Source organism: Nematolebias whitei, chromosome 19, assembly GCF_014905685.2.
Source record: "Nematolebias whitei isolate Nwh7 chromosome 19, NemWhi1, whole genome shotgun sequence".
NCBI lineage: Eukaryota > Metazoa > Chordata > Actinopteri > Cyprinodontiformes > Rivulidae > Nematolebias > Nematolebias whitei.
Window position 1 is genome coordinate 6,707,752 of NC_056516.1, and position 22,479 is coordinate 6,730,230.

The 22,479-nt window shown below is 44.5% G+C and overlaps 1 protein-coding gene across 1 annotated transcript in view; it reads right to left on the bottom strand.

The window, feature by feature from the left end:
- Nucleotides 1–5,729: 5,729 nt before the first annotated feature.
- Nucleotides 5,730–22,479, bottom strand: part of ngly1 (N-glycanase 1) — a 66,359-nt gene continuing 49,609 nt past the window's right edge. Inside the window, exons 10-12 of the mRNA XM_037693570.1 lie at nt 7,113–7,298; nt 6,119–6,296; nt 5,730–6,031 (exon numbers count right to left, since the gene is read on the bottom strand). Coding sequence (XP_037549498.1) covers nt 5,856–6,031; nt 6,119–6,296; nt 7,113–7,298 — 540 coding nt within the window. The 3' untranslated portion in view covers nt 5,730–5,855. The remainder of the gene's footprint in view (nt 6,032–6,118; nt 6,297–7,112; nt 7,299–22,479) is intronic.

Genomic DNA, 22,479 nt, shown 5'->3' on the forward strand with positions numbered 1-22,479 from the left:
CACAATGCTCAGGGTCTCCAGAAAAGGACTCAAAGGGTTTTACCATCAATTGCTGCACCGTGGGATTGCTCTCGGGGATAAGGGCAGTAGCTCCGGACTCCTGGGGAACAACAGGTGCCGTCTTTGATTGATTGAGAACACCATGCCTCCTAGTTCTTGTATGTTAGACTGAGTGGTTTGCTGTTGCAATAAGAGTCGTTCAAGCATGCTTTCTAATTTGTCAATTCGCTCTCCCTGAGAAGTAGATGGAGCTTGCTCGCTCCTGGTCTCGTTCTGGGTCTTGTTTGGCTGGAGCATTCTGTAATGATTTCAGGGAACCCAGATTGGTACAAGACCCGGAACGAGACAAGACTCCACAAAGTAAAATCTTTAACAGTGTTTATTATGTACAATTGAATATTTACAAGTGGTCCTCTGGAGTTCCTGGGAAACAAGGAGAAGATCAGGTGGGTTGGAGTGAGGGTCGAATCTCGCATCTTGATAGTGCTTTATTTTCTATTACAGGTTTGATGTTTGGGTAGAGCGCTGAGGCAAATCCAAATGGTTCCAGAGAGAGATGAAGCGGCACGGCAGGCAAGTGGTTGGAGGGCCAGGCACGAGGATGAGGAACAGAACCAAGGCACACCAGGTCCTGAAGGAATCCGAGGCATGACGACATGGAAAGCACAATGCTCCAGCGAAGAGTAGAACTCGACTGCTGCCTTAAGTAGTCGAGACCTTATCAGGGAGATGGCCGACAGCTGGTGGCAATTAGCGGCCATCTTGGAGAGAGGAGCAGCAGTCGGTAGTACTCTTACATTCATCTTCTTGATCTTTTATTTCCTTACTTTTCTAAGTTTCAATCATTTTATTTCCTATACACTTCTTGATGTGTATTGATTCTCTTTAAAGTATGAGACTCTGAATCAAACTATTGATGTCCTTCAACAACTGAGACATAATTTTCAAGTTTGTGTTTTATCATATGTTATATCTTTATTTGTTTTATATTTTATCAAGTTATGTTTGCTTTTATCAATTATGTTACTAATTTGGTTACAACGCTATTCATAATGCATACAATTCACAATTACTCAAAATGGTTTTCAATCAAAAAGTGTTAAACAGAATTTTATTTGACTAATGCACTTGCATTAGAAATTGCCTTAGAAATCAAATGGCAGAAGCTAGAAAGAGGGGTCTAGTTCTGAGGAGACATTTTTCCTGTAAATAACAGCAACAGGTTTTTTCGTCTCCTCAGTGAGCAATGGCAACTATCCAATGAAATGACTGAGTGATCATATTTTGGTAAAGATCTTAAGTTTTAACTGTTACAACACCACTGTTTTACATTATCATATATTCACACTGTACAGCACAATATAAATATATAATTTAATGTCACACTTATTCATAATCTCACACTCACATATATATACATCACTAAATATATCAGAAAATTTGGCAGCATTAGTTTATTTGAGTTCACAGGGACGGCAGGAGGAGACCCAGGCATCCTTTGCAAAAGTGTGCCGGTCAAAGCTGGACATCTTTTCCTTCTTCGTTCTTCTGACAGTGCTAGATAGCTGTCTGAAGAAATAATGGGAGCAGATTGTCCGGTCTCACCATAATTTATACGGACCGAGGGTGGGGCCCACACAGCCAGTGGGCGCGGACAAAAGTGTTCAGTGCTGCGCGCGAAGGGTTAATAAACCCACTAGCGATAGCCTTAAAGGGCGAAGCCTATACGAAATAGAACACACAGTTGTTTTGAGGACAGGCAGAACTTAATGACATCTACCTTGAATCTGTGTTGGTCCAAACGGTTCAGAAATTTCCAAATTACATGGCCACACCGATGGAATGTGACTGAGTAAAATCCCCAAGATCTGATCCATTCTGCCCAAAGCATTTGAGTTTGGGTATTCGAGACACGAACCAAGCCATCATAAAGGCAAGCAGCGTGATCGGGTCCAAATTTGCTGCCGACGACTTACTTGATTGTAGATAAAACCAGCAACAAGCTGAATCCAAAAAGTAGGAACCAGTTATCGTAAATCCAATTAAATATGCGTCCTTAGTTTTATAATATTGCTTTCAGATGATAGGTTATTGGTTCTAAAGAAGTTTGTTTTAAAAACAGTGGAATAAATTATCTTTGTGGGGGTTCTATAAATCCTCTTCACACACATTTTATGTAGTAAAAAGTGTACCTGTATCAAATTATAAACATATAACATGGGCCAGTGATACCAGACAATGTACAAACGAAAAGCAGCCCCTAATAAACAAGAACACAGCACATCAAGACATATTAAACTCCCATCGACATACTATTGTACAACAATGACTTGGACAAGCAAAGACTTTTGACCTTGATTTGTGACGTTGAAGCTGTGGGGATTAGTGTGCGTGACACTGTCTAGCAATGGTACACATGCATGAAGTAGCGTTATGTTGAGTGGATCAGAAGTTATGGGCAGGACGGGACAAGGTTTACAGATGGAGACTATGCCATAATACATCCTGCCTTTCAACAGGCAAATAATAAAAATTATGGGATGTAATTAAATTCTAATGAACTATTAAAATCTGGTTGATAATAAATAGGCAGCCATATATGAAATTGAACTTATTTAACCATAATGGTTAAATAGGTTCAATTTCATATATGGAGGAGGCAGAGGAGATTAAAAACATTTCCAAGAGCTTCAGACGAGTCTGGAGTACAAAGAACTGATGCAGGTCTTTGGTTCCTGGTTCCTCTGACAGAACAGGGACTGGGTTCACCTAGAACAGCTGCAGCAGCTCTGCCAGGCCACCACAAAAATCTCCAGTGATATATCCTGATGCATGCTCAATAATCCAGGTAGAAAAATCTAAAAAAGTTAAACCTGGTCCTCTGGACATTCAACAAAACAAAACAAAAAAATTGTAGAAACGTTTTGTCTTTCATCCAAAAAACTTCTTCAGTCTGAGGTGTTGTATTCAGCTCAGTCTTATAAATAGTGCCTTCTCGTAGTGGATCAACCAGTTTGCTGCTGACAACCAAAACCAGCTGCTCACATGATCAAGAAGGACCATCAGCCTAACAATGGATCATTAGTGACTTAATCACTTATGAGCCACTGAAAAGAGATCCAGGAAGTGGCTACAAGAAGTTGCTGATAGAATGGAAGACAACACTCCGGTAGACAGTTACATGCCAGGGAGACAGAAAAGTGGGTGAAGAATTTATCTGACAGACAGCTCACTCAGCCGGAGACAGAGATTCTTGCCAGGGGACTGAACTTTGCGGTTGCACCAAGAAGAATTTCTCTGGTGGAGATGATCACAGCCACTGAGTCAGCCATCCGCAACAACAAAATTAAAGAGTGTGACGCAGAACAGCTCAGAATCAAAGTTTCAACCTGCCTCTGCAATGCCAAACCACCACCTTCCAACATCAGTAGAGAGGGATGCACTCACCACTCAAAAACATCATAATTTTCCCTGCAGACAAAGGAAGGTGCACAGTGATTTTGAACCAGAAAGACTATCGTGAGAAAGTTATGACACTACTTAGTGACTTAACCACTTATCAATCAACCTTTATTTATACAGGTAAATTATGAGCCACTGAAAAGAGTTCCAGGAAGTGGCTACAAGAAGTTGATTGCCTGAAAATTTTGAAGCAGGACAAGGCTATTGACCGTTTTCTGTAAAACAGACTGTACCCAGGGGAGGCCACACCTAATCTGTATGGTTTACCTAAAATCCATAAACAAGGTGTACCTTTAAGACCAATTGTTAGCATGATTAACTCTGTCACTTACGTTTCCAAATATCTGGCGTCTGTACTCATCCCTTTAGTTGGCAGCTCAGAACCCCACATACAGAACACCATTGACTTTGTGGATAAGGTGAGGGATGTTATCATGGAGACTGATGAAACAATGGTCTCTTTTGAAGTCACATCACTCTTTACGTGCATTCCTGTTGATGATACAGTAGAGGTGCTCAGTTTAAGATTAAAATCAGACACCACTCTGAGCAGCAGGACCACGCTTTCCGCAGAACAACTGTGTCAACTCTTGAAACTGTGCCTGCAGTCTACCTACTTCACATTTGGGGAGCAATATTATAGGCAGAAACATGGGTGTGCTATGGGGTCTCCAGTTTCTCCTATTGTTGCCAACCTGTACATGGAGGAGGTAGAAAAGAGAGCCTTGACGTCCTTTTCAGGGACACCACCAAGTCATTGGTTCAGGTATGTTGACGACACCTGGGTTAAAATTAAATCTCAGGAAGTCCAACATTTTACTGACCACATCAACTCTGTGGATAAATACATCAAGTTCACACAAAAAGATGTAAAAAATGGCAGGTTGGCTTTCTTGGACTGTGAGGTCTCAGTCTCTGATAGAGGACATTTGCAAACTGAGGTGTACCGCAAACCCACCCACACAGACCAGTATTTGTAGTTTGACTCCCCTCACCCTTTGGAGCACAAGTTAGGAGTCATCAGGACTCTGTACCACAGAGCAGACAGCGTCCCCACTAACTCGGGAGCCAGGCAGAAGGAGAAATCCCACACAAGACAGGCTCTAGAGCAATGTGGATATCCTAACTGGGCCTTCCTGAAAGCAGAGAAGAAACCCCAAACACGACTCCAGCCAGCCATCAGGTGAAAAGGAGGAACCCAGACCCAGACCAGTGGTCATTCCGTATGTTGCGGGAGTATCAGAGAAACTGACTTTTATTTTCTAAACACAATATCCCAGTGGCTTTTAAACCCCAAAATACATTACGGCAAAGACTGGTTCATCCCAAAGATCCAGTCCCCCGGCACAAACAGAGTAATATTGTGTATGCTGTTCAGTGTCAGGAGGCCTGTGATCAGGCTTACATCGGGGAACAGCCAACTGGCCAAAAGGATGGCTCAGCATAGAAGATCAACATCATCAGGCCAGGACTCTGAGGTTTACACTCATCTCCAGGCCAGCGGTCACTCTTTCAAGGATGAAGATGTTCACATCCTGGATAGAGAGGAACGATGGTTTGAGATAGGAGTGAAGGAGGCCATCTTTGTGAAATCGTCCATCATTAAACAGGGGTGGAGGCCTCCGTGTTCAACTGTCCCCTTCTTACAATGCCGTTATTGCTAGTATCACTCAGCCCTCTGTGAATAGTAAACAGCCATCAGTGTGCTAATGATCCATCGTTAGGCTGATGGTCCTCCTTGATCATGTGTGCAGCTGGTTTGGCTGTCAGCAACAAACTGGTTGATCCACTATGATAAGGTGCTATTTATAAGACTGAGCTGAATACGGCACTTCAGACTGAAGAAGTCTTTTGGATGAAAGACAAAACGTTTCTACAATTTTTTTGTTTTGTTTTTTTGAATGTCCAGGGGACCAGATTTAACTTTTTTAGACTCCAGTGATATTACAGCTAGTCTAAACCTCTTCCACTCATGTCTGGACGTCCTGCTTACGTCTCAGTGTAGGACAGGTGGGGGTACTGGGAACAACTTGGAAACACAAGAACCCATCAAACCCCGTCCCACATTGATTTAATACAAGATTCACAACTTTTGTGTCAAATACAAGACAAATTTGCAGTTTGAGACATATCTGTACTGAAGGATGCATTACAAAAATGTTATGGCTTGTGCCTAAAGCTGTATTTCTGAATGTTCACTTGTCAGAAGGTAAAAATCTAAGTGGTACAAGATGTACATCCTATTATACATATCAATAAACCATGCTCTTTATACAGCCTGGAGGACTTGCATGTGTATTGCACTGACTTCTCAACCATCTCCAACCCTTTTAATCCACAGTCATTCTACAGCTCAGTTTGTGGAGGTCCTATTGTTGAAATAGAAACAAAGTTTAATCATCTTGGAGGTTGATGATGACTTCAAACGAAGGCTCCTCTTGTTCTTCTAAACTCTGTCTGAAGAGCTGGGAGTGCTGCCATGACAGATCACCTTCCCCCCCGCTGAGTTCTGCTACAACGAAGAGCTCTGAGGAGCTAGACCAGCTGGGAAATGACTGGAGTGTCCCATCTGAGGGTTCAAATGCACCAAAGGACATGGTCAGGAGAGGTCATTGCACACATTCACTGCTCTGATAATGAAATTATTCAACTGTACCTCCAGGAAACTCTGCAGAAGACTGGCCTGACTGCAACAGCCAGCAGACTTTCCCAGACTGGAAGGTCTGGCTGTAGGCCATGATGGAGACAGACTTTATTTTCAGTCCTGCTGGAGCAAAATCAAACTTCCATCTAATCTTTCCAACAAGAGAGCCTTCTGTTCTGGCTATATATGCCTAAAACAAACAAACAAACAATCAGAACCTACAACCAGATGTACTTTCTACATACTGTTTTTTACTCATATCTTAACTAATTAACAATCTAAAGGCTGATTGTGTGCAAAGACCAAATTACATTTTGCTGATATTCTATTTTTATTTTATTTATTTAAGTTTTAAAATAAACAGTGTTTTTCTACAAATTGTATTTGTTCATCTTAACATTGATAAGCTTGTTTCATACGTGTCGAAGTAGAAAGAACTAGAACAAAGTTTGTTCTGGTCGGTACATTTCATATTTCACAAGAACAAACACGGACGCAAAAATTTGGGAAAACCTCATAGCTGTTTTCTACATTAACCACGCCCACTTTACATTTCTGACCAATCACACAACAGCTGTCAGACACCACACCAGAGAAAAGGTTCTATCCAGATGATGTGTCGAGAAAAAGCTGCAAGAACTCCCAAACCAGGGCAGTGAGAACAAAAGAACGTTGATTTGTTCTCACAGCTGGGAGAGAGAACTGTTCCCTCGGTTCTTGTGGAGCCTTTAATGTTAGCTGACTTCTTGTTTTTTCAGCAGACACAATCCTCTGAATTATCAACGACATTAAAACTAAGCATTTCTGGAATATTTTTGTCTGACATTTAAAAACTTCTTTTTTAGTTTTTCAAAAACAAAATTACAGCTGAGGTCGTTCAAATTCCATTTACGAGTCTGAGACAAAAAGACAAGTGGTCTGAACGTTTCCAGAGAAAGAGGAGATCAATCAAACATACAATGTAAAGCACAAGCTTTGCTCATATACGTAAGAGTACCAAACTTACCATCTTCCAGTCATTTTCCACTTTTCTGAAGACAGACTCCTTGTCCCACACACACTGGTCCCAGTTCTGGATGGTTTCAGAGCAGCTGGACACTCGGCAGTATTGGTCCTTGGAGGACACGTAGCGGACGTGTAGTAATCGCTCCTTCTTTTCCTTTTCAGTTGGAGTGAACACAAAGGCTGACACCTGAAGCAAATATAGGCACAGACACAAACTCCCTGTAAAGTCTAATTTACATCCAGCTGTACAAACACAAAATTATGAGCCAATATAAGAGAACATGCTGGAGGTTTATTAGATCTATAGGCCTGTTCTGCCTCCGTGTGTAGTTACTGGCAGTGCTGTAATGAATGCTAATGCTAATGCAAATGGAAGTGTTAGTTTGAGACTCAGTGTCAGCTGACTTTAATGGCATCAGGGACTAAAAAGATCTAAATCAGATCATCCTTAGTAATAAACCTATTTCTTTTTAGGGGTTCTGATATTTCAAACTAAAAAGCATTTTTCTATCATGTGCATTGTTGTAAACTTACACTAGCTGTGAAATGTAGACATACACCTACTTTCAACTGTGCAAGACAAACAAAACCAGCTACATTAGACAAACAAAAACAACTATGTTCCATTTCATATGTGCTTGCCTTTTAAGCCACATTTATTGGGACCCACCCGCCCCCCCCTGTGCGCTCAGCGTGCCAACACTGAAAAGAACTTGAGTCCACGCCCACCCACTGTGTGGGCCCAACCTCTGTGCCACCACTCCCCCAACTGCATCCCAGTTGAGGCAGGGGACATTGAGCCCGAGTGGGCCATGTTCCGCACCTGAATTGTTCATTTTTTTCATTCATTCAACCTTTATTTATACAGGCTAGTCTCAATGAGCCACGAGGACTCATTTACAAGAGGGACCTGTTCCAGACAGAACATTCAGAAGGCTGCCTTGAGCTGTGGCCGCAAGGTTGTCACAGTTTCTTGCGGTGGCCATCCTCAAACTCGGTGGTGGACACGGCAGATTAGGGAGGCTGTCAAGCTGAAGGAGTCATATCGGTCCTTGTTGACTGGTGGGACTCCGGAGGCAGCTGAGGATTACTGAAGGGTCAAGCGGTCCACAGCCTTGGCTGTTGTTGATGTAAAAGCTAAGATGTGGGAGGAGTTCTGTGAGGCCTTGGACAGAGTCTTGATAGAATCCGAGGAGATTCTGGCAAACCATCAGATGGCTGAAGAGGGGAAAGCAGCGCTTTACTAACACTGTGTTCAGTGAAGGTGGGGTGCTGTTGACCTCAATCAGTGATGTCGTCGGGAGGTGGAAGGAATACTTTTTGGACCTTCTCAATTCCACCAGCACATTTTCCATGGAGGAAGCTGAGTCAGGGGGACTTCAGGGTTGGTCTGTTCATAACCGTGACTGAGGTCACCGAGGTAATTGAAAAGCTCCACAGCAGCAAAGCTCAATAAAAAAAAACAAAAAAAACTTTATTAATCCCAAAGGGAAATTGTTTGTTGTTGTAAATTGTTATCCTCATTTCATTAAGAGATGTTATAGATGCTGATGGCTGTAGGCAGGAAGGATCTCTTGTAAAGGTCCATCCCACAGTGGATCCTGAGAAAATGGCTGCAGATGCCGCCCGAGTCGTCCACCCAGACTCGGCTGGCCTCTCAGTTTCCCCAGGCTGTAGGACCGCCCGAATGCTGGGCAGAACTCCTCCCATAACGATGGCCACTCCTCCCAGCAGTCTGCCGAGCTCCTTGTCTCTGCGGACAGCCAACTGTAGGTGCCGAGGGACGATCATGTCCTTCCGCTGTCATGAGCCATGTTTCCTACTAGTTCCAGGATCTCAGTGGTCAGGCATTCGAGCACAGCTGGCAGGTAGATGTGAATGGGTCCACAGAACATCCTTTTCAACTCATTTGAGATTCGGGGCTGTAGTTGAGATATTATTTGAGGTTTTGAGATGTTAATCAGCTGATCTGATAGATTCCAGTTTGTAAATGTAAATAATAAATCTTCTTCATACACCAAAGTTAGTCATGGAGTTCCTCAGGGCTCAGTGCTTGGGCAAATACTCTTTACTTTATATATGCTTCCATTAGGTAAAATTATTAAACAGCATGGGATAAATTTTCATTGTTATGCTGATGACACATAATTATATTTGTCCATTAAACCCAATGAATCCAATCAGCTACTTAAACTACAAGCATGTCTTAAAGACATAAAAACCCGGATGACCCTTAATTTTCTCCTTTTGAACACAGACAAGACTGAGGTTTTGGTTTTTGAACCTGAGCACCGTAGGAATGAATTTTTCAGTCTTTCTCCCTCCTTAGATGGCATTAATCTGTCCTCCAGCTTTAATGTTAAAAATCTTGGTGTTATTTTTGATCAGGACATGTCTTTTATCCCCCACATTAAAAATGTTACTAGAACTTCTTCCACATGCGTAATATCAGTAAAATTAGAAACATCTTATCTAAAAATGATGCAGAAAAACTGGTCCATGTATTTGTCACGTCTAGACTGAACTATTGCAATGGTTTATTATCTGGGTGTCCAAATACTTCTTTAAAACGTCTTCAGTTGATCCAAAATGCTGCTGCCAGAGTCTTAACTGGAGTTAGTAGGAGAGAGCATATCTCTCCAGTTTTAGTTTCTCTCCATTGGCTCCCTGTCAAATCCAGAATAGAATTCAAAATATTACTTCTAACCTACAAAGCTCTCAACAACCTAGCTCCATCTTATAGTACAGATCTTATTGTTCCATATTTTCCTAACAGAGCACTTCACTCTCAGGCTGCAGGTTTATTTGTGGTTCCTAGAATTGACAAAAACAGAATGGGAGGAAGATCTTTCAGTTATCAAGCTCCTCTTTGTGGAACCAACTTCCAATCTCTGTCCATGAGGCTGACACATTATCCAGTTTTAAAACTAGAATTAAGACTTTCCTTTTTGCTAAATCCTATAGTTAGGGTCGGCTTGGGTTTCCTGAGCTGTTCCTTAGTTATGCTGCTATAGGCTTAGACTGCTGGAGGACAAACTGACCACACTCTTCACTCTGCTACTGTCTTTACTTACTCTGCTCAACATTTGTAATTATTTTTTTCTATCCTTAACATGTGTGGGGGTTTTTTTTGTCTTTCAGGTACACTTTGCAAATCAAGATGGCCGCGCTCAGAGCAGTTGCAGCCTCACAGGCTCCCGGTACTATCCCAGTTTTTAGAAGTTTTGATATTGACTCTGTGCCTGGCTCCGCACGATTTATGCGTGTGAACTATAGCCGAACCGAACTGATGAGAAAAGGAGCGGATTGGTCACGAAATATTGCAGAAATCAGCAACAAACTCAAAACTACGCTTGGCAGAATGCAGATCTTAAAGTCATCTACCTGGAAGCTGCAGCAGAGGCGTTCCAGCGGGGCAGAAGAGGAAGCGCTGCTCCCGGCTTAAGAGGAGAAGATGCCGGGTAGGGGTTATGATGAGGCTACGAGCTATCGCTAAAGCAGGAAAACTCCCCATGCCATCTCTCTTTCTGTCGAACGTCCGCTCGTTGGACAACAAGATGGATTTACTTCGTCTGAGAGCGGGCGCCTCAGAAGAGATGAAGAAGTATGTGGTGCTTTGCCTCACAGAAACATGGATTACAAGCGAAATGCCGGATACAGTCTTCCAGTCTTACATTATATTATTATTATATTATATTATTACATTATACAGTCTTCTTCAACTGGATGACAGACTCTTTTTTCGAGCGGACCGCTGCAGCGAGCTAACGGGGAAATCACGGGGAGGCGGAGTATGCATTTACGTGAGTAAAAGTTGGTGCAGGAACTGTACTGTTGTAAATAGCTCATGCTCAAAGGCTTTGGAACAAATAACAGTGAAATGTCGACCATATTATCTACCCCGCGAGTTCACAGTGACTTTCATCACGGTCATTCACATACCTTCGGATGCTAATGCTAATGAATCATTGCAGGAGCTACATGATATCATCAGCTCGCTGCAGAACAAACACCCCGAGGCTCTTTACGTGGTAGCCGAAGACTTTAATCACGTGAATCTAAAGGACTGTCTCCCAAACTTTTATCAACATGTGGCAATTCCAACACATGGAGACAACACGCTGGACCGTGTTTACACGAACGTAAAAAGATGCATACAAAGCCGAACCTCGCCCCCACTTAGGACTGTCAGACCACATCTCAATCTTTCTGGCCTCTGCTTACATGCCCCCGCTGAGACACTCCAGACCTTACAAAAGTAAGTTAAATGTTGGATCCAGGACAGTGGCCCCATACTGAGAGATTGTTTGATCGAACAGACTGGCAGGTTTTCAGAGAAGCTGCTGAAAATGGAGGATTACTTGATCTGGACCAACACACATCCTCAGTTTTGGGTTATATTAGTACATGTACTGACACAGTCTCCACCATCAGATATGTTAAAAGCTACCCAAACAGAAAATCTTGGCTGAATGCAGAGGTGCGCACCCTGCTGGGAGCCAGGAACACTGCCTTCAGGTCTGGAAACTCAGAGGAGCTGAGTAGGACAAGGAAAGAGCTGGTTGCTGGTATTAAGAAGGCCAAGGCCACATATGCACAGAGGATTGAGGGTCAGTTCATCTCACAAGAACCTCGGAGCATGTGGAGGGACATTAAGTGCATAACAGATTATAAAGGAAGGAGTGAACAATGTCCCAAAGACCCATCTCTGCCTGATGCCCTCAACAAGTTATATGCACGCTTTGAAGACCTGAACAGACCACCCAGCACCAGACTCACCTCACCACCGGATGAAGAGCATCTCAGCATGACCTCAGCCGAAGTAAGGAGTACTTTCAGGAGGATTAATTTGCACAACCGGCCCAGACAACATCCCCGAAAAATTGTTGAAAGAATGTGCTGATCAGCTCTGCGAGGTGCTGGCAGATATCGTTAACACTTCACTTACCCTGGACAGTTACCACCTGCCTGAATACTGCCACCATCATCCCAGTCCCAAAAAGCTCTACAGTGACTGGTCTGAATGACTATCGGCCAGTGGCCTTCACCCCGATAGTCGCTAAATGCTTCGAAAAACTGGTCACGACTCACATCAAAACAACCATCAACATCAACGAGGACCCTCATCAGTATGCATATCGTGAGAACCGATCAACAGAGGATGCCATCTCCTCTGTGGTCCACACTGCGCTCAACCACCTGGAGCAGAAAAACTCTTACGTCCGTATGCTCTTTGTGGACTTCACATCCGCCTTCAACACCATGATCCCCCAAACCCTGATGGACAAACTATTCACATTAGGCCTAAGCCCCTCCATTTGCAACTGGTTAATAAACAGACCACAGTTAGTGAGGATCCACAACTTCTCCTCCTCCACCATAACCCTCAGCACTGACTCTCCTCAGGGATGTGTGTTGAGCCCCCTCCTGTTTACTCTGCTCACGTATGATTGTGCAGCTACCCATCCAGGCTGTCACATTGTAAAGTTTGCAGATGATACAGCGGTGGTGGGATGCATCACAAACAATGATGAGTCCAGCTATAGGCAAGAGGTGGAACACCTGGAGAGCTGGTGCAAAGAGAATAACCTTCACATCAATGTGAAGAAGACAAAGAAGATGATTGTGGACTTCAGAAGGAACAAAAACACCTACACCCCCCTGAACATAAGAGGATCTGCGGTGGAAGTGGTCTCCAGCTACAAGTACTTGGGTATACACATGAATGACAACCTCAGCGGGAGCAACAACACCACCAGCCTGATCAAGAAAGCTCATGAGAGACTGTACTTCCTCAGGCGGCTGAGACGAGCTGGTCTGGGAAGCTCAGTCCTCACGTCCTTCTACAGGTGTGCAGTGGAGAGCATCCTGTGCTCCAGCATCAATGTGTGGCATGGAGGCTGCACAGCTGCAGAAAGAAAAGCTTTGCAGAGAGTGGTGAAGGCTGCACTGAAGTCTGTCGGAGTCAGTCTCCCCACCATCACAGACATCTACACCTCCAGATGCAGGAAGAGGGCTACCTGCATCATGAAGGACCCCATTCACCAAGCACACTCACTTTTTGCCCCACTCCCCTCAGGAAGGAGGTTGAGGAGCATTAAGTGTAGAACCACTAGACTGAGGAACAGCTTCTACCCTGAGGCTGTTACCATGAATCTCTAACCAGAATAATCACTGTGAAAAAAATCACATCATGTTGCTGCTGATCTGTTTCATGTTGCTGCTGATCTGTTTCAATGTTGATGTGTTCATGCGTGCTCATCTGCTCACACAGACTCATGTTCATGTTTGTGCTGATGTTCGACATAATGTTTTTATGTTATGAGTGCTTAGTGTATACTTAGTTGATGTTTTCTTAGTTCATATCTTAGATGTTATTACTGTTTATCTTTTACATTTTATTGTTGGATGTAACTGGGACCCTGCGTACATAATTTCGCTCCACCACATGTACCACATGAGGTGCGAATGACAATAAAGAAACTCTGACTCTGACACCTGGACCTACCATTCTGTGTTTGTCTGTCTCTCCTTCCTGTCCTCTCAACCAGCCGGTCAAAGCAGATGGCCGCTTGTCCTGAGCCTGGTTCTGCTGGAAGTTTCTTCCTTTTAAAAGGGAATTTTTTCTTTCCACTGTTGCCACTGTGCTTGCTCAGGATGGGAGACTGCAACGAAGCCAAGATTGAACTTGTCTGCTGGATTCCTTAGATAGAGAACTTTACTAATTGGCTTTTATGTATGTGAATGTTCCTGTAAAGTGCCATGAGACAACTTTGTTGTGATTTGGCGCTATATAAATAAACTGAATTGAATTTAATTGAATTTGACGCTATATAAATAATCTGAATTGAATTGAATTAATCAGTTGCTGTTGGTTGTAGAAAACTGCCTTGTTGCCATGGTTACGCATCATAACAAATGTCCAAAACTAAAAAAGTTTTAGTAAAAATCCTTTCTGCTGCACAGCGTCCGATACCAGAGGAAAAAAATCATTAAAAAAAATGTGATTTATATCCAGAAAAAGAGGAATTAAAGTTTCCAAAAGCAAAATCTCAGAATTAAAGTAACAGAGCTGCTCCAACATGCTGCCACCTTGAGCGGCGCAATTCTAGAACAGGTGGTGGATGAGATACGCTCTAATTTCCTTAAGGCTCTGGATTTTTTTTTTTTGTTTTGTTTTGTTTCTTTTACCCTTTATTTATACAGGTAGTCTCATTGAGCCACGAGAACTCATTTTCAAGAGAGACCGTTTAGGGAGCAGATGGGGGTTAAGGGCCTTGCTCATGGGCCCAGAGTGGGGCGAATGAGGGTGGGGGCAGGTGTGGGTGCTTCACGTACCCCACCCACATTTTTGATGTTGTCGGTACCGGGGCTTGAACCAGCAATCTTCCGATTACAGGCCCACCTTCTCTAACCCCTGTGCCACCACTCCCCCAATGGATGTTGTGGGGCTGTCTTGGTTGATGCGCCTTTGCAACATCATATGAACATTGGTGGCAGTGCCACTGGATTGGCAGACTGGGGTGGTGGTTTCCCTTTTCAAAAATGGGGACTGGAAGGTGTGCTCCAATTACAGGGGCATCACTCTCCTTAGCCTCCCTGGTAAGGTCTATTCAGGTGTACTGGAGAAGCGAGACCAATCATTGGTCTTTCCTCAGATCCAGGAGGAACAATGTGGGTTCTGTCCTGGCTGTGGAACACTGGACCAACTCTTCACTGCTGATTATCCATGCTGCTGATTTCTTGCCTTTAAGCTGCTGTATTCATATCCATCTGCTCACAACAGACTCATGTTCAGGCTGCTGTTTAATATACTGTATTATTTTACAATATTGTGTAGCATATATCTTAGATCCTTGTATACTGTTTTTTTCTTAACTTTATTTATTTGCTATTTTTGAGTGTAACTGGGAACTTGAGTACACAATTTTGTTCTACCTCATGTATCACATGTGATGTGTATGACAATAAAGAGCATTTAACCTTTACCCTCACTAAGGTCCTTGAGGGGTCATGGGAGTTTTTCCATCTAGTCTACATGTGTTTTGTGGACTTGGAGAAGGCATTCAACCGTGTTCCTAGGGGTACACTAGAGGGGATCCCTGTGAGTATGGTCTTGGGGTCCTGTTTCTATGGGCTGTTCGGTTCTATACAAGCGGTACGAGCATTTGGTTTACATTGGAAGGAATTGGAATTGTGTGATGGAGGGAAGGAAGGAAGGAAGGATATAAACTGAGGTGTTGTGTAGCCATATGTGTGTCCTTAAACCAAACACACTGCCCCTGGAGAGAAGCTTCTCTTCAGCCTCAGTTGTAACTGCGATGTCAATCAGGCATCAGATGCACTTCCTGTACCAGAAGGTTACTAAAACACAGAAACCTAACTCAAGACAGGTTTTAGACATCCTGCAGAGGGACAGTCATTGTTTTTCCTTCTTGATTAGACTGGAGATTAGGATTAAGGTAACCCTAACCTTAAATTTGAAATAATATTGAAAAAAACGTTGGTTATGTACTGTAACCCCAGATTGTATGAGTATAGGCGTAGCCCTTTAAGGCAGTCGCTGGTGGGTTTTATCCCGTCAGGCGAAGCATTGCACTGAAAAGTTTACTCCAAGCCCACCTGCTGTGTGGGCCCCACCCGGTCCGTATAAATTACGTTAAAAGCGGGTAATCGGCTCCCAAATTGCTTTTTCTTCAGCCATTTAGGAGCCAGTGAGGCCCAATGCTTAAAGGGCTACGCCTATACTCATAGAATCTATGGTTACAGTACATAACCAACGTTCTATTTTGTATTGGCTTCGCCCTTTAAGGCTGTCGCTGGTGGGTTAAGGGCGAAGCGGAAGTGGTCCTTGCCTCACTGGGTCCATTCGAACACCGTATGAAGCGGAAGCTTGCCCAAAAACGTCTCATCACTCAGCTCTCCATGTGCGTAATTACGCGTTGAGTAATTATGTGTACCATGCACAGACGCATGCTGTGTAGTTATGCGTTCTGAATGCATGAACGCCCCGGAAAAGTTTCAACGGGGAGGAAAAATGCTGAAAAGGAGCCATGAACCAACCGATTCACGGCTGAACAGTATGAACAGATTAATAATAACAAGAGAACTGATTACTAATCAAATGAAATGATTGGTAACAATAGTCATGAACTGATTAGTGACAAAAGAACCAAAATAATAGTCATAACTTGTGACTGATAACAACATCTCACACTGTAATGCATGCAGTCAGATGTGAGTTTAAACGGGGTTCCATGAAACAACAATATTCATTCTGTTAGAACACTAAGTACAGAATATGTCGTGGAACGAGCCGTCACATCACGTAAATAGAAACGAATAAATGAGCAGGGTGTTGACCACGCGGCCGCAGTGCAAATATCCTGCATTGTCATACTATTATGCAAAGCAGTCGAAGATGCGATACCTCTGGTCAAGTGCGCCCTGAGGTTATCAGGAGGCTCTAAATCTGATGCTCTGTAGGCTTCAGAAATGGCCTTACACAGCCAGTGTGACAGGCGCTGGGTGGATAATGGGCGACCTGCAGATGCATCTCTATAATGCACAAACAAATGTTGAGTTTGACGCATTGCAGCTGTGAGCGCTATGTAACACATCAACGCCCGCACAGGACAGAGCAGATGGAAAGATGTTCCTTCTTCTGATTTGTGTGTGTGTGTGTGTGTGTGTGTGGGGGGGGGGGGGGGCAGGGGAAAAAACCCTCCAACGATATCACTCTTGATTTAAATGAGCTCGTGATGTTTTAGGCATAAAGCTGGATTCGGTCTTAGACCAGCTGAGCTGCCATCAGCCTGAATTCTAAGACTTAACTGCGTGACTGAAAGGGCAGATAAATCACTCACCCTCTTAGTGGATGTTAAAGCCCAGCAACAGGGCTGTTTTAAGAGACAAGAATTTAATTGGAACCTGATTCATTGGCTCGAATGGAGCTTGATCAGGGCCCGCAGGACCAGCGTTAAATCCCACTGTGAAGCAAGTGGGCATGAAACAGGCCTGCGCCTCTGTACACCTTTTAAAAAAACGCTTCATCAGCGGATGATTAAAAACTGTTCTGTCCCCAAAACCTTCGTGGCAGGAAGAGATGGCTACAGCATACGTTTAATAGTGTTGAACGCCAAATTTCTGTCCATCAGCTGCTGCAGCAATGACAGCACGTCGCCAAGCGGACATGAGGTGGCCTCTACACCTTCTGTACATCTTGTACAAAATGCTTCATCAGCGGATGATTAAAGGCTGTTCTGTCTCCGAAAAACTTTGTGACAGGAAAAGATGGCTGCAGCATACGTTTAATCGTGCTGAACGCCAAATTTCTGTCCATCAGCTGCTGCAGAAAGGACAGAACGCCGCCTAGCGGACATGAGGTGGCCTCTACACTTTTCTCTGTACACCAGCGCTGAAAAGCTGTCCACTTTGACGTGTACAGTGCTGTGGTGGATGCCACACGTGAACCCTGGATTGTGCGCACTACATCTTGCGGGAGACCCGTCCTCTCGAAGCGGATCCGCTCAACAGCCAGGCCCACAGGTGCTGGCCTATTTCTGGGTAACTCCTGATCGTTCCTCCCGCCTGGAGGAGAGCATCCTCCCTTCACGGCAGTTTCCACGGGCGTCCCGATAACAGGCGTCGTAGAACCGGAACCATGGTGCGTTCAAGAGCTTGAGAGCCACCAGGAGAGCTGTCAATCCCTTCTCCTGAACTCGGTTCAGAAACCGTAATATCAGAGGAGGTGGGGGAACACGTAAAGAAGCGTTTTGGGCCATGGGCTGTGAGCAAACACGTCCACCACAAGCGGTGGTTCATCTTGCGGGCTCAGTGAAGCACATAGTTGACACTGAGCGTTTTCTCGTGTCGCACACAGGTCCACGGCCGCTTGCCAAATTTCTGCCACGTCTGGGCCACCAGACCAAAGTGGAGGGTCCACTCCCCGTGACGTGGACCGCCCCTGGACATCACATCTGCCCCTCTGTTCAGAACACCGAGGATGTACACTGCTCTGATGGAGAGCAGATTTTGGTGTGCCCAACACAGTAATTTTCTAGCAATGTGCAACATTTGGGCTGAGCGCACACACCCCTGCCGGTTTATGTAAGCAGCAGTAACCTTGTTGTCTGTGTGAATCAAAACATGTTGATTCTGTAGCACAGGAGCAAAGTGTTGAATCACATTCAGAACTGTGCAACATTCTAGAACGTTTAAATGAGCTGTTGTGAGAAAGGCCACAGCACCCCTACAGCTCGAGATAGGCATGTCACCCCCCAACCTGACACTAACGCGTCTGTGAAGACTGACACGTGTGACGTAGGTCTGCTGGCAGGGACTCCCTCCGACAGAACCAGGGGGTTTCCCAGTGTCGGAGATCTGTTCTCACAGAGGAAGGAACAGTGATCGTCTTGTCTCTTTTTGCCTTACCAGATCTATGCGCTGACGAGCAAACCATCTCTGGAGGCGTCTCATGTGTAGTAAACCCAGCAGGGCCATTGTGTGAGCTGAAGACATCGTTCCTAACAGCTTTATGATAGAAAATAGCTGTTACTACTCAGCCCGGTCTTACGTGGCAGAGCTGGACTCTTATGGCCCTTTTCCATTAGTACCTGTAGTACCGGTACAGCACGGCTCTACTCTACTCGGTACGGTACAGGTTGTGTTTCCATTATGCTTTCAGTACCGGTTCCAGTGGGCGGGGTTCAAATTGACGTCACCACCTCTCACCAGCTGCTGGTGCTGAGACGCAGAAACTGTTTTCAGTACAGGTTGAGAATTTATGTAATTTTGAAGTTGTGTGTATGTATGTATGCATGTATGTGTGTATGTACATGTGTATAAATATATATATATATATATATATATACACACAAACACACATATATATATATATATATATATATCATATATATATATCATATGTGATATATATTTATGTATCACATATATGTATATACACACAATTATGTATATATATATATATGTATAGAAATACATATAATAATAATAATAATAATGTCATCACAATGTCAGCACTGTATGTTTCCATACAATGGCGAAATTAGTCTCTGCATTTAACCCATCCACCACCAGGTGGTGCAGTGGGCAGCTATTGAAAGCGCCCGGGGGGCATTTTGGGGATGAGGCGTGCTGCCCAGAGACGCCACGTGATGTGCAGTGACCGGGGATCGAACCTGGGACTTTCGGGTCCCAAGCCGGCTGCCATGCCTCTACACCATCTCGGCCCCACAATATGTATTTATATATATTCATATATATTTATATACATATATATGTATTTATATATATATACACATATATATTATATATATATATATATATATTTATATATATTTATATCTATATGTATATAAATTAAAATTCTGATGAACCAGATTCTACAAAAACATTTAGATTTAAATTTTTATAGGTTTTCATCATCATTTGATGTATTTGCACTCGTGTCTACTTTTAATGTTAATTTGAAAAACCACACATTTTTTCAAATGTGTGGTTTTCTTTCTTGTTCACATATATACATTTTATTTTTAGCTTTGCTTTAAAGTTCTTGTTTTGTGATTTGTACATTTGTGGGTTAAAATAAAGTTGAACTGAAGGTCTCTTTTCTTTAAACATGTTTGAGGGAAATATTCCTGAGATCCAATAGTTTTGTGTCTTTTTATGATTTTCAACTGAGTTAACAGTCAAAGTGAAAACAGGATTTCATGATGAAGCTGGCACCGTTTATTTTATTATTTTTTTAATCTTCAACGCTAATATATATATATATATATATATATATATGTTATTTTTTTACACGATCCTCTCCTCCGGAGACGGGACGGGCAGGCTCATCTTCCCAGCTCTGAGCTCAGCTGGTGACTCACAGAGGCCGTTCCAAGACTCCAGCCGCGCGTAATCATGAAGGCTCGACCCGTGCAGACAGGCGGACAGAGACGGGTCTGCGACGAATGGTGAAAGCGATTTTAAAAAGCATTTTACGTATAAAAAAAAAAATTCATTTTTAAATCGCTTCAGCAATTTTTTAAAACATTTTTTGTATAAAAACAAAATATTATTTTATTTAAAAATCGCTTCCACCGTCCGTCCCAGACTGTCCAGTCCACCTGACTGCCGGGTGGGATCAGGATTCAGCCTTCATGATTACGCGCGGCCGGGTCTCACAACGGCCATCTGCGAGTCCCCATCTCCAGCTTCGCAGTGACCTGCGGAGCTCTGAGCACACAAGGCTGGCATCCGGAACCCGAGCCTCTGAGTCGGCACATTGATGGATCTTCCGCGGTGACCAGCTGAACTTGGAGCCGGGGAGATGACGCCCTGCCCGGCCTGGCGCTCCGAGGCTCCGGGGGGAGGACCGGGGTACACCAGCAGAGCTCCATCCAGCTTGCTCTGAATTATGTTGTCGGCCACCAAGCACAAAAAATGCCAGCACATCAGCATTAGACCAAGATGTTGTCAGTATTGTTTTTAAAATCTTTAAAATAAGTCCAGCCGCTGCTCCAGTCCGAGAAATTGAAAATGGCGGATTATTGTTTTGAAAAGTTTCTGAAGGATCCAGTGACTCCGCCCCCGACTCCGCCCCTGACCAATCAGTGACCGACAGTGTTCTGACGTCACGTTTTAGTACCTCTTCGTTCGGGTTAGAACCACCGAGCCAAGGGTACTGAAAATAGTAACAGGTGCTAAGCACCAGTACTAATGGAAAAGCCTCAGAACTGGGCCAAGTAGGTTCCAGTCGGCCCGTACCAGTACTAATGGAAAAGGGGCATTAGAGAGTCGATTCTCGTCTGTGATAAATGAATAAACGAGTTTAGCCCCACTCCCAGATAACAATCGTCTGGGCTGGGAGAATCGAACTTGTCCAATTTTATGGCGAAGCCCAGAATTAGCAGGTGTGACGTCAACACCTGAGCCTGTGACGACATGTGAAGCGGTCTGCCCACGATCGCCTTGTTGAAAACTGACAGATCCAAATTAGTCTCGTTCCTCCGGTCCGTTTGGAACCAGGAAGTAACATGAGTAAAAACCTGTGTTTTCCTCTCCATCGGGAACCCCTGGACTTCTGCCTTTAGGGATGAGACCTGGTCTGGAAGACAGGACCGCCTCTAAAAACTCCTCCGAACGGAGGGGGTCGGGCTGCAAGTTGCAACGTGTAACCCCTGCTATCAGCTTGGCCATCCATGTCTGGCAAGCAAGCTTGCAGCCACTCCGCGTAACGTTCGTGGAGTGGGCGCGTGTTTAGGTGGTGCGTCATATTTTTACAGATGTCAGCCAATCCACCGCCTCGACCGCTGTCATGAGCCGCGGGAGTGGGTTCCACGTGACCCAAAGGCGAGGCTTCCTCGAAAGGGCTCTGAGCGCGTCTGTGTGCTGCGCTCGGGCTGCGGGGCCACATTCATGTCTATGTGGACCAACGTGTGTTGAGGAGAGGCGTGTGAAAACTGTTGACGCCGCGGGAGCACACGTTTGACACCACTGCGGTGAGACGCGTGTCGCTCCTGCCGAGAACGACATTCATTACTAGGCTTGTTCAGCGGTCTCACGTTTATGGTGACGTGAGCGGGCGAGCACTGAGAAGCTGTGTGCGCGCCTTCATCAACGCAGCGCCGTTTGGGTGAAGGCTGCTCGCGTCGCGGAAGCGTGCGTTTGACACCGCTTTGGTGAGAGGTGTGCAGCTTGGGCTGAAAACGAGTTATTCCACTGAAATCGTTGTGCGGACCACATTCGCTTACGACGGTTGTGTCATACGGACGTCTCGCCTTGTTTTGGAGCGATGGTGATTGAAAAAAACCTTTTTAAAGGCCACCGGCTGATTCGTGCGGAGGATGTGATGGAGCCGCCGTCAGGTCATCCAAGCTGACAAACTGGCTAAAATAGACACTTTCATCATTAAATGATGTTTTATTCCAAAAACTTGTGTCATCTTCACACACATCCTCCGCAAACCGTCATTTTTGAGTCATCTCCCCCTGAGCTCTGCGGTGTGTTGTCCTAGGGCACCACCTGTTGGCGATCTCCGGGAAACGCTGAACCTCCGGATGCCGGGGATGTCTGACGGGCGGGGCTGGCGTAGTGGAGCGGGGAGACGTGCAGCCGTGGAGCGTCTTGAAAATGATCCCTCGTTGATGGGGGCCCTCCAACAAAAAGGCTTTCTGCAGCTCCTCCGAGAGGAAGGTGGAGTAACGGGCCAGGTGGACCTCTGGAAAACCTTGTCCTCCGGCTGCGATGCGAGACCGGCAGACAACAAAGAGGCGCACAGGTTGAGGATGACGTCAGCTGCCTTGCAGAGGGAGCATTACGTCTCCTCCCGCCTCTTGAACATTGTACGCCAGCAGCGTAAC